At 41.6% G+C, this 13,393-nt stretch overlaps 1 protein-coding gene across 5 annotated transcripts in view; it reads left to right on the top strand.

Annotated features, from left to right (window-relative positions):
- Window positions 1–13,393, top strand: part of arhgap29a (Rho GTPase activating protein 29a) — a 32,738-nt gene that overhangs the window by 5,707 nt on the left and 13,638 nt on the right. For 3 of the 5 annotated variants that reach the window (XM_053412116.1, XM_053412117.1, XM_053412118.1), the window contains 2 exons: window positions 10,076–10,219; window positions 12,985–13,081. In XM_053412116.1, coding sequence (XP_053268091.1) covers window positions 10,076–10,219; window positions 12,985–13,081 — 241 coding nt within the window. Of the gene's footprint in view, window positions 1–10,075; window positions 10,220–11,775; window positions 12,051–12,071; window positions 12,267–12,984; window positions 13,082–13,393 lie in introns of those variants that run through there. The other 2 variants (XM_053412120.1, XM_053412119.1) reach the window with 2 other exon arrangements.

The raw sequence follows: 13,393 nt of genomic DNA, 5'->3' as shown, positions 1-13,393 counted from the left end.
TGACTCGTGTGTGCACTCAGCTCTCTACGTCAACTGTGTGTTTTGCTTTGAGTCATAAGTGTCCTCAGTTAATAAGTGTGGGTTTCGGATGCCTCTCTTGTCACACTTAACGTGCGGGTCTGGAGTTTTAACGATTAACAGGTAGCTGCTAAAAATGTTCCACAGGTGTTGTGTAATGTACAATGATGCACTGTAATGTAGCTGACCACTGAGTGAGTAAGAGTTGAGTAGCAGGGAACCAAAAATGTTATCCAAAAAGTGAGTCCCTCTTCTTATACAAAATAGTGCAGTTCTTATATTGGTGTTAAGCTTGACTTTGTTTTTTTGTCCTTCTGTTTTTGTGCCTTTGCTGTAAAATGTGGGAAAAGACGTGTATTTTTTCCGTCTCTGTCTGGACGTCTGAATATGATGCTTAAGCTTTGTGGGAAAGTGATTTTGCTCTGGGTCCTCAGAGAAAAAGCCTAAATGCTATTTTAGTGATTTGCATTCTAAATCACCCCTTGTGAAATAGCAGCCTAAATTTAGCCCTACTTGGGCTTCTCACTAACCATTTCAGACTTTCTTAATAGCTGTAACTGTGCTCTGTTTAGACAGTCTGTCCCGCAGGGTCTGGGATCCACTGTAAAGCACTGTGAGCTTCTTCTTGCCTCCAAAAAATTCCTTTTATGGTTCTTTTGCTGTGCCCATATCTAAAGCCACTGTAAGTTATCCCAAGAGCGAGACAACTACCCTTCTTTAAAGTCATCTCTTGAAGATCAAATTACACAAGTGGTCCCAAATTAAATTTCCCAAAGATCTTGATTTAATGCTGTTTACTTATCTTACCAACTAAGCTGTCTCACAGGATTTATTACATTACCTTAATTGTTTTGGGGGGGATCCTTGTTTAATCGCACAGACATTGTCTTAGGATTAGCTGACATGCTAGGGTTAGATCTTTGGATTGTTACCCAGCACGATTAAAGTGCAGAGTATTGTGACGTATGGAAGGTCCATTTATATCCATCTGCCTGAGGAAACAAAAGATGAAATGCTATATTGTACCGACCATTGTCAGCTGAAAATCTGCCCTTTGGCGAACCACAGTGTGTGCAATGAGTGCACGTTGTATACAGGTGGCAAACCGATGCTGACATGTCAAGTTTAATGGCCTAAATCCACTAGAAGATTTGTAAGTTGTTTTCAAGTTGGAGCTATCTCTCTGTGTGTCTCTCCTTGCTTCCCCCTGCAGAGATTTATGGTTATGGGCACTGCTTTTTTTTGCCGGGCCAGCTTTGTTACAGGAGGCTGCCGATGTCTGCCACACACTAGGATGGAACTCCAGGATTCCCACAATACACATGAAAAGCTAAGGACTGTGGGCAGGAGCTGGAAACTCAGAGCTGGAGGCTACCTAAATACACAGCTCAGTTTTTTTTATCCAACTATAAGCAATTGGCATACTCAATATTGCACTGTCTTTCCACAAACAGAAACAATTGGTTTCTGTGTGTGGAACAATTGGTATTGTCTTTGCAGACAATACCAATGTCTGACTGTTTAGCCAGTGCCCCCCTTTTGAGTGATCAGACGGCCTCCCCTTGCCATTCTTGGATTAAAGCTTTGCAGCAATAATGGTAAATTTATCCCCTGTATAAGCTTAAGTGGCCCTTGAATCTGTGGCGTCTATTCCTGCATTGGATTAAAATAATGTAGGATTAGGCAAGGCTGCAATTATTTGAAGTCTTTTCCTTTTAAACAAATACTTGTTGCAAATTATAAATCCACCAATACGATGTTAAGATGTGAATATACAAGTAGAGCTGCAAAAAAGCTTCAGTTAATTATTATCAATAATTCAAAAAAAAAAACTAAATGTAATTGTGGGGGGATTTAAAATCCAGATTTTTTTGCTTTGCATTTATGAGCAAATCTTAACTGCAGGTGACAGGTGCTTATTCAGTTACAGCATGGCATCAAGGTCATTGATGACTTTTTCAATGCTGTTCTTGTTTCAGAGAAAAGCTCACTTGGCAAGTTCTCCTATCACAATAATTGATTGAGGCTACTCATGACACACCGCAGGTATCCCAGCCTCATTGTTCATTTATCTTTTGGGGAAACAGGTTTAAAATGTTCTTTACTCACACCTGCAATTTGTCTCCATTATTTTTAGTTGTAAAGCTCTTTGTTGTAAAAAGAGCTAAATTTGCTGTAATTGGCCTTGTTCTTCTGCCGGATACAACCTTGGGGCAGCCTTGCATGTGACCGGGTCAGCCTCTTGCTGGGTAAAGCTCATAACTTGTTAGAGACCAAAGGAGCTGATGGCGGAGAGAGGAGGATAACCAGCCATTGTCTTTGTTTGAAACACCCTGAAAGTTTAGGAACTCAGTTGCTGGGCTCAGTGAAAGGAAGAGAGCCCCTGTTTGATGTTGAGGTAAACAGACTAAGCGTGAAGCATAGCCTGAACCAACTGGGGTCTGTCCTGTCTTGTGAGACTCAAATTATTTCCAATTGAGGTGTAGAAATGGTGACAGAGAACTAGTTACTGAGGTGGGATTGAACCTGCCAGAGAATATGGCACAACAGCAACAATGCATGTATGTCTGTTTAAAATCTATCTCTTGGATCTGATTATGGTGTCCTAGAACCAATTTTTGTATTTACATCTCACCAATTGTTAGAACAGAAGCCAATAGCCTCTGAATCTGCATATTTTGCATGGGGTTCCTTTAATGTAGGAGGCTCCCTAGCAGTAGTATATTAAGTATTTTTGTGTTAATCAGCATTGCCTCTACAGCCCTGAATTGTTTTGGTGTTTTTCTTACAGAGAGTTATGAGAATATCGTTTTGAAGGTATCCTTGCAAGCTCTAATGCACACAAAGCCCTTTTTCTCAGGATTCGGGTGCTAGTAAAGCTGAACAGTGTCCTCTTGTTCTCAATGCTATGTTTGCTCCCCAATCTCTGCCCCCTCAAATCCCAGTACTGCTCCTTGACAGGTGTACTAAAGGGGCCCTTCTTCGAGCTTTTTGGACAGATCTCCCCAACTCTCTGGCCTGCTGAAGTTTCTCTGCCTGCATTACACAGTTTGTGGAGCGACTATAGTCTCTACAGGATAATGCCTGAGCAGTTTGGATGCCAACTAGAGTTTGCACTGTGGGAGGATTTGCAGTTTCTCTTAAAGAAAGCATAGTTGAAATGCCAGCTTTCATAACTTTGCATCAACAGTAGGCGGTTGTGGTGGTGATGTGTGGCGATATCAGGAGGGAAAGGTTGCCTGTCTTTCCTCACTGTGACAGACAGTTCCAAAGAGAAATGAAAGAAGGGGGAAATTCTTCATTCTCCACTGGGTATCTCATTTATATGCAAATTACTAAAGAGAGAAATATTCAAGGGTAGACTGATCTGTTGACTAGAAAGAGATGTTGGATCCGTTCACCCCTAGATTTCAGGGTTATTTTCAATGTTTTTGCATGAAATCTTTAATATTTAAGGCAACTGGTTTATGATTAACATTTTGAATATGAGACTATATCATGCATTCCTTTCTATCATGTCATACCTTAATGTTCTGCATTTCCGGTCTTAAGCCTTCATTGAGCATTATTTTTCATTGGCTTTTTGTTTTACTGAGCTAACAGCTAACAAGCCTGACAAAGGCAATAGGCTGCAGAGTGAGAACATAAAAGCCCCCCACCTAGATGGAAGGTGCTGCTTGTCTAGCCTAGGGCTGTTTTTTAAACGGAAGGTCTTTGTTCGGGCAGTCATGGGAAAAATACTTTAAAGGTGAATCAACAGGGAATGCCTCGGTATAAGCACAGGATTCTGGGAAGGCAAAGTTCCATTGCCTTTTACCAGCTGTGTGTAATCTGTTTATCCGTGGAGTGCATCGCCGGTGGTCTGTCGACAGAGGTGTACCAGTGCCACTGACCACAGGAAGTATGTTTAGGAGGGAGATATCAAAGGCCATTTGGGCCACCCATTGCAGTGACCCTGCCCAAGAGTTAAAGGTTAAGTGGAGCCATTTTGCAAGACCCCCTTATATTTGGGCAAATAGTTGAATTTTGGATTGAAACCTTAGGGTCACTTTAAGATGTGAGATGTCATACTACTAAGTAAAGGCAATGTAAACGAATTTGGCATTTCACCCTAGCCAATTAAAGAAGAATTCATTTGAACAAAACAAAGGTTACTGAGTCACACAGTGATTGATTATTAGACCAGCATTTGGTTACTGGTCTTTTGAAGAGGGGGCAAGTCTCAAAGGAGCCCCTTGAAACTTACCCATACCATAGCTTTTGATGAATGCCCAATTTCTTTGAAACAACAAGAGACTCCTGGTTGGTTATTTCAGGGTTGAGTGGCTGGAATGTCCAGCTGTGGTCTGACTCAATAGGACACATGGAGAGATTTTGATTGACATTAGTCATGGCTAGCCTGTCCAACATCCTATTTAGCCCCCTCTGCCGTGAGCTGCTTCCATTTGATCAGACCTCTGCGCACCCAGTTGTGACATGTTTAGTGATTTCACACTTGCTTTGTGGCATAAGCAGCCCTCCGTTCTCTCAAATGTTTTGAAGCATAAATAACACATTGCTCACATTATTTGCAATGCATGACTGAGCAGAGCTAGGGTCACAGCAAAAGGAATGTTGCCAAGTCATATTGTGTCAGGCGCTAGTGGAAGGTTTGACCATCAGAGAGTCAAACTGAGGGATGTTCTCTTCTGGTGTACAACTTGAGCAAATGTTGTCTGAGTATAACCAAACTTTTCATGCCTAAAATCGTCTCCTCGCAAATACGTAGCAACTAACTATGACCCATCAAGTAAGCTAACCAAGAATATACAGATCCAATGCAAAACCCTAAAAATACAGCATGGATGAGAATAGCTTCCCATTGGTACTAAGTGTCTGTAGGTTCCAGATGTTGCACTTTTTATTAACTGTGCTACACTTTCCTTTTATTATATTTGGTAATTGTGAATATTGCAGCTCAAATCAGAGCCCCCTCTTTTTTAATCTGTTGTATGACAGTAAATCTAACTCTACTGTACTATCTGATTTAAACCAGGCAGTCTTAACCATTTAGTCAGCTCTGCACTGGAGCTGCAAAGGGTCTTGAACTCTGGTGCAGAAATCATTTTACTAAACAATTGTGCAGACTGTGTAAATCAGCAACAAATCAACATGTTCAAACTGTATGATTTCTTCTGGAAAAAGTGTTAGTATCTAATGTCAGGAGGTCTGTGACATGCCAGTGTTGGAGAGTCTCTGCTCCAGAGCTGCATCAGAATGCTTTGGTATTGAGGTGTCATCACGATGGTGAATGATCTGACAATGTTTTCATTATGGATCCCCCTCCACCCCTCACTCCTTCAACTCCCGTCCCCGCTCCCAAACAAGAGGCTGGAATGTTGGGTTTCCATGACGCTAATGAAGTAAAAACCTGGCAATGTGTTGCTGGCAGCCTCTGAGCAGCTCCTGATCCGCGGCCTCCTCCTCATCAGGATCAGAGTCTGATCCCCCTGTAGCCCTCATTCACCAGGGCTTATTATGCCCAGGAATGTCTCTCACTCTCCTTCTCTCATAACCCGCTCTGAGGCAGGGATGTGGGGTGCAGGGGTAAATTTGGGACAAATCCCAAGGGAGAGTACTACCCCAAATCACACACCACCCCCTTCCTCCTCCCCTGTCACTGCTTACAATCCTCCCACCTCTAGCCATCTCACATTGACAAAGACACACACACACACACACACACAATCCTTTCCCGTGAAAAGTGAAAAGCTGCCGATGTGATTTATTGTTCAATAAATGCTTCATGTGGCAGGCACATGAGGCGACCAGTCCCAATGTTTGCTAGTGGCCCCAGGGACAACGGCGAGTTCTCGGCAGTCCTCAATTAAACCTCTGAGGTCTTCCCTAGGGAAAACACTATGATCTTACCCGCAACTTGCTTGTTTTTGTCAGTTTTCAGATGGCCTCAACTAATATTTTCACACCCAAACATGCTCTGTCAAAGCCGCTTTTTGGAAAAAATAAGACCTCTTAGAACTTTCCCACCTTTAAAAGGACATTGTACCTGCTGAAACTAATGTGATATACTTGGATGTTCCTTTAACCAGCTCTCTCTGGTGGGAACAAGTCTTCTTCTCTCCCAGTTCTCGCCCAGAATGGCAGTTTAGGGGTTAAATAATCAGTCTCTGTACATTATCCTGTGTCCTGCTGGGCTGGTGGACGCATTATAATGTCTTGCTAATTAGCCTCCATTTAGGATGGTCCAATAGGCCACACAGCCGCCATTGAAGAATGAAGCCTATGGAGCTTTTGCAAAGGAAGACCCTCTGTCTCTTGGGCATTCATGATTTGGGCTTGTCCTTAATAAACCTCTAGCTTGTGCAGGCTTGATGCCTCCAGGACTCAGGATTCAGTTACTCGGGCACTGAATGGAGTGTATAGTCTGTGTGGGGATGATTTAGGCTATTGTGTGTATTTTGTCATTCAACACATAATGCACATAAATGGGATCTAAACTGACCAGGACCAATTAAGGGCTTAAGGGGTGAAGCAGCTCGTTGTTAACTTTGACCCTTATCAAATCATTGTGGGTTGGGGTCCCCATGAGAGATAAGGTCTTTGGGAAAACTGCGTTCAATGAACAGTAAAGGATATTAAAAAAGATATGAGATTGATATCCAATGTTGTATTTATTGCATTATTAAAAAGAACATGTGTTATTTTTAATGCAGACCCCCCTTACAGTGTTTTGCTTGATAACATGTCATTTAGCTGACGCTTTTATCCAAAGCAACTTCAAATTAGTGCATTCAACATCTGTGAGGGGCCATTTGGGGTTCAGCATCTTGCCCAAGGACACTTTGGCATGGACTAGGATTTGGGCCGCCATCCACGTGGTTGAAGGACAATCGCTCTACCTCTCAGCCACAGTTGAGAGTTTTTACGCAGTTTGTGGAAATATTGAAAAAGTTCAGTGATTTCTGGTGGGAACTGTGAGAATGTGAAACACCACTACAAAATCACAAATCACAGCTTTTCCCTTTTACTCTTTTTAGTCACTTTTCAAACGGCAAAATATTTCAGGCTACAATCGATGGGAACATACTTGGTATGTTTTCACCCATGTGCATGGATTGTATAGAAGTACTGAGTTTGATGTGTGGTTGTGCCAGTAGCAAAGCAGCCGGCCCTTTTCCTGCCTTGTGGGTAGTTGGGCAGCTGACACAAAAGCACGAGAGGCTTTCATCATCAAAACACCACAGGGTCCTCGGCTCTGGAAAGAGCTGCACATGACATCTGATTAAGATGGATGAAGATGGTTACTACGGAGAGGGGTAGGACTCTGCAGGTCCTGTGGAGAAACTTTTGGCAAGCTAGAAGCAGCAGGGCATGTTGGCAAAGAGTACTTAAAGCATTTGGGGAACAATCTGAAATGTGTGCTTGTCTTCTCTAATCATTTTTGCCTCGTCTGTCTCCTGGAATTGTCTCTCGACCTCCTTGTGCTGTTATTTCCTGTAATTACCGCACATCACCCGAACACTCCAGGTCTTTCGGTTTCTTTTAAGTGGGCCATTACTGATATGAAGTTGTCAGTAAAGCAGCAACATGGTTGGCCATTTGGCACAATTAGCTGTGTCTCATTTATTCAGGGGGAAAATGGGGGTCTGCCAGAGTCCTGCAGGAAAGCTTGAATTATACATGTACAGGTAACACACAAATGCTATCTCTACTTTTTTGACAGTTAATGAATTGGGCTGCATATTAAGTCACTTTAATATATCACGCTTCATAATGTTGGATTATTGTGGTGTTGTTGTGACCTGCTGGCCAATGTGAACTTGTCACCTGCTAGTCAGTTGGCTGGATTTCCGGGTCAGGCCTCAGCTAGCATTGTCAAAGTGGCAACACAGACCCAGCATTATTAGTCTCACTGGCGGCACTATTTGTCCCACTCCAAAAAGAGGGCTGACGAATAAAAGAAAAAATGGGAGACAGCTAAAGTCTTTCTGATCCCCTCTTCCATGAAGGGGTAATCCAGGGGTGATCGTCAGCACAAAATGTGGCTTTGACTGCCTGTATCCATTATGTTTGTCAGTATTTGTGTGTGTGTGTGTGTGTGTGTCTGTGTGTGTGTGTCGTGTGTCTTGTGTTGTGTGTCTATGCATATGTGTGTGTATTTTTTATTTCACTTTTAAGAGAGACTTTGCAAGCAAAAAATATGACAATAGAAATAGACAAGACTATTGCAATTAATTTGTCTATACATGTGACAACACCTGTGACACATTTAAAACAGAATGAGTAACAACCTGCCAGTCAGCTCACAGTGTATTTTGTGTGATTACAGGACTGGAACATTTAGCCACAATGGCAATTATGCGTGCGTGTGCGTGTGCATGTGTTTGTGTGTGTAGAGAGGGGGTACAGAGATGCAAGATCCTTTGTTTCATAATTTCCCTCTCGTATCTTTTATCCTTGTGAAGCCACCTGGGCCAGCTGTGTCAGAAGGTAGTCACACTTCTCTGTGTCACTCTGTACGTTTTCCTATAAGTCGTAAAAATACTTAGGGTAAAACTTAGTTCTTGTACTCATTTACTCACACATGACCTCACTCCTTGACCATGCCAAAAGCACATTACCCAAGGTAATTGATAGCAAAGTGCATTTTGTGCTTGGCAAATGGCGATGACTCACTGTTTGTAAAAGGCCTATCGAGTACACAGAGCCACATACCTGAGATGCCATATTCTCCTCTGTTAACTGACTAGCTAACTGCTAATTGCAGAAAGAGCAGAGTAGGTCATGTTTGTTTATTCGCTCGGTGGTCAGCACTGTTTCAGTTCTCTGTGTAGGTTTGCTGAGTTGTGTGCAATGATGCCTCTGCTATCTTTGCTGTATGGTCCAGTTGTCCGGGCAGACCATTAGCGGCCACAGTGTTGACTAGAGCTGCCGTGAATGGATGGCAGCAGTCTGACATGGCTGCCATGGTCACCCTTTCAACCAACAAAACTGGAATGTCATGTAGTAATTCTGTTGCCAGTGAAGTTGCACCATTCATCTAAAGATGGGAGATTTTTAAATTGCTGCTCTCTAGTCTGTTCAGGATTTATATCACACGATGTATTGTTTAACATTCAGCCTCAGTGTTAAAATACCTTAAAATAACATGTTTTGTAGTTAATGAATTATAAAAGTGACGACATGACTCGTAAAATCTTCCTTGTGTGTAGTATCTCTGAAGCCCACATTAAAGCTCATTTGTGCAGTGACTTGTTGTCATTGTGGCAGATGATACTGATTATTATCATCTTATTGGTCAAAGGTTAACAAGGCTAATAGATGACGTAGAAGCTGTCAATGAGATCTCAGGGCTTGATAGCAAACTGAAACTGTCAACAAAGAGTGATATATTATGTAATGACATGCAGATAGGAACACAGCACACTGTTGAATCAGCCCTGAGATTTTGCTTACAAGATGTTTGATTATGATGTCAGTCTTTTATCAATGTTTAAAATGATGATCATCTGTTGATGGGGATTCAACATTTCTAAATTACCAATATTACATTATGGATCAGACCTGGAGCTTTTAAAACTCCCTTCCCAATACCAGTCACAATAAGTGGAACTTTGCACATCTGCCGATATCAAGTGATGATGTAACATCAATAAATTTAGAAGAACTAACAATATAATAAAATAATAATTGCAATTCCAATGCCATATTAATGTTGCAACTGACAGCTGTATGCTGTTAACACTGAATAAATACAACATGGTAAGTCAGGAAAAAAATTTAAGAACAAAGCATTCTGTTGTGTAAGGCTGTGTTGTCACTGGCTGAGGGGAAAGCAAAGATAATGCAGCATTTCGGGGGTGCTCTAGATTTTTGGGGAGAAGGTAGGGACAGGGTAGTTGTGTCTCAAGATCAAGATGTTTATACGTTTAATTGTGCAGCCCTACCAGTTTATTACAAGGTGAACTGAATGTAATCTAAATTATGTTGATTTTTGTATGTGGGATGATGAGCATACATCATGTGTCATAATCCAACAACCTGTATCCCTTTCCAGAGCACCAGGACTGTCTCCATCAGGCGGTCCATGAGCGACTCGGGGAGCTGCTGCGAGTCCTAAAGGCCATAATCAGCAAACACCAGAGCCTCAACTCTGTTGACATCCTCAGTACAGCTGGAACCGTCATCGCCACGGTCAAAGGTGAGCTGTGATGACTAGCTCTCCCGCACACACACATCTACACACATACCTCACGGCTATCCTGCAAAACATACCAGCTACTCTTCCAATCTTCTTTTGGTCTGTTTTCTGTCTCTGCTTATCTACCCCCCCGCCCCTCTCCTTTGACAGTATTCTCTCCTGGACATTCGCTATTTCCCTCTCACACTGTCTCAAAAAGTACTTCCCCTGGGAAGGTTTCTGAGGAGGTTTTCTTCAGCTTCAAAGCAATGCAGCCCTTCAGAAGTCACTCAAGTGCTTAAAATGCATCAGCATGTGTTTCAGACCCCATACAGAGAGCAAGAAAATAATATTCAGGAGTCAGATACCTGATTCAAGGGGACAGAGGGAAGCGGGTGTCCTTTGTGCTTCGTCTGCCAGTCCAGAGGGAACTACACCGAGGAATCCTTTTCAATCTCTCATTCTGTGAGATTATGATCTGGCATGCAGATCAATTCTTAACTTGGCCGCCACACAAGAATCCCCGGAGTATACCTCGTCTCCATTTGCATTGCAAAGAGGGGCATCGAGGGGCTGCAAAGCTTTTTGAAAAGGGCTTTTATTTAATAAGGGATAGTGACACAGGCAGCTGAGCAAAGTCTGAGGAGTGTGTGCATATGAATGTAGCTTAGCTTCACTGAAATATTTAGAAGGAGTCCACACACTTGGGCGTATGTGTCATAAAGAATTATAAGCTGCATGCAGGTTCCCTCTTTCATGGAGAAACTTGACTATTGTGGTAGCGTTCAAACATGCTGAAGGGACCTACATAGGAGAAACTTTGATTTGACAGCTTAAAGGGCATTCTATAGAGGTTTTGAAGCATCAAGTTTCCTTTTGGATGCAGTCAAATAATTGGAGCAGTTTTTTAAAGACTGTATCATTAAGAGTGACTGGTCTAAGGAAATCATTGTTAGTTGTACCTCTCAGCTAGTGCCTATGTTGAAAGTAAATGTAACAGATTTGAGATCTGTAGCTGTATTTGTGTTGCCTTTTTTAAGCATATGCAGTGAAGCATGCTATAACGCCTATCTGCCACTAGGTGGCCAGAATTGCTCGCTTCATGACCCCCGGACAGCAACAAGTTTTCAGCTGTGCAGAAACTAAATTTGAAAACTTTATCGTCATGCAACGATACATTGGAAACATTTATTGTGGTTATATCACAATATCACAATTGTGGTAAGTCATGTGAAGTTGTATTGTGTTCTGGTCTTAATTGTTCAGTAATAACATTATTTTAGCGTTTCACTGCAAGAATGAGAGAAGACCTATTTTTTCGTTGTGGAGTTTGTGTATCATCTCTACTTCATCACACTCTGAGCTGCTGTAGATACCAATCCTAGATGAAATAGTTGTTAATACAGACTTTATCCCTGTTTTGTGATGCTTCATATCCAATCACATCCGTTGCTACACCTCCATATTTCTTATTATTAGGATAAAATTTCCTCCATGATTTAAATTCTGGGTAGGACTTTTACAGCCGACAAGGGTCTCGAGTGTGTTGTGCTTTTCCAGTGAAACAATACCATTTTTCCCCGATGATGTAACTTCCATGTTTGGACCACTGGTTGGGGCCTGAGCTAGTACTGGCATTGTATTCCAGCAAGCCTCAGGATGTCCTGTTGGGGGGTAGGGGGCTGGACAGTAGAGGAGATGTAACAGCACAAGAGATTTGCGTGTTTTAAATGGTGGAAGCCACAGTAGCTGGTCTGGAGTTTACAAGAGGCTCAGGGGGCCCCGTGGACTCTGACATAATACAATTTACAAGTATACTTTATTTTAACAATTCCAACGAAACCTTAACACAGTAAGCAGATTTATTGGGGATTGGATTTTTCTTTATGTTTTTTTTTTGTCTTTTCTTTTGATGGATAGACATACAAATTGCCACAGCCCCTAAAAAGAGGTAACTTTTTCGGTGGTGAATATCTGGTGTTTTGACAGAAAATTTACCTGAATGATGACCTTATGATCGGGAAGTCTTATTTCAATTTAACAGGAGGAAAAGAAAAGCTTTATTGAGGTGGGTATTTTTTTTTTTTACATATATTTCTCTGACATTGTGTAATAGCTAACAAAGAAATATCTTGGTATTTGGTTGGCACCGGTGGGAGTGTGCTCTCTGATTTTCATTATGTGGCCTGGAGTGTAAGTGAGGATGCTATTTAAACCTTCCTTTAAAATTTGAAAACTCTAATTTACAATTAGCTCAACACCATTTGGACCTATTGGATTTGATTGCTCAGTGTTTGGTCTAAATTTTTCATGAGCATTTCTCTCTTCCCGTTTATTTCTCTCTGCTCAGTCAGGACAGGAAGTTTATTGTGAAGACTGATTACAGCCGTATTTACACTGGTGTTTTTCCCCCTGCTCTGTCCTCAGTCATCACTGTGTTTAGACTCACAGCAGGAAACTACTGCTTTTCCAGATTACAGCCAAATATACACACTTGCAGTCTTTGCTTATCTCTTCTGATTTAATGTACACAGTTGTTTTTCGACGCCTCTGAGAGACTTTTAAATTCTGAAAATGTCTGCACTTTTGTGATATGAACAGTTCCTTTGCTCTCGATGTGATTTGAGGAGTAAAGCTGACTCAGAGGAGACTTTTCTTGGACTCTGCATTTGACGTCATGCACAGGATGATGAATCATGCCGTAGGATTCGTGCCTCAATCACAGGAAGCCTTCAGTGGTTTGCTACCAAAGCTTGACTCTATCCCTCTTCATCACAATTTGACAGGGGTGAACTTTAAGGAGGTGAACGAAGAGAACAAGCAGAAGCTTTTCAGGGATATCTACAGTGCTATCGACACATTGGCATTCACGTTTGGCAATGTGTAAGTATCATGTCAAATTGCTTTTGAGTTGATTGTATTTTTATTGTTGATCAAGGACCATTCTTAAGAGCACATCATTAATGTAAATCACTAAATCTGTTAACCTGAAAGCACAAATCAACATTTGGCTATCATCACAAAAGCAAATGGGATAATTAGGGAAAAGATACCATTTTTCCTTCAGTAAAGTAAAGGAATTAAAAGGAATAATAAGTCCAGATGGAAATAATAATAATACAAATAATACAAAAAAATAGTACACATTTTATCTCAACTTTAATTTAGCTTGGCAAGGTTTATAAAGAACAAAAC

This window comes from Pleuronectes platessa, chromosome 20 (genome assembly GCF_947347685.1).
Source record: "Pleuronectes platessa chromosome 20, fPlePla1.1, whole genome shotgun sequence".
NCBI lineage: Eukaryota > Metazoa > Chordata > Actinopteri > Pleuronectiformes > Pleuronectidae > Pleuronectes > Pleuronectes platessa.
This window is presented reverse-complemented; position numbering and strand designations above follow the sequence as displayed.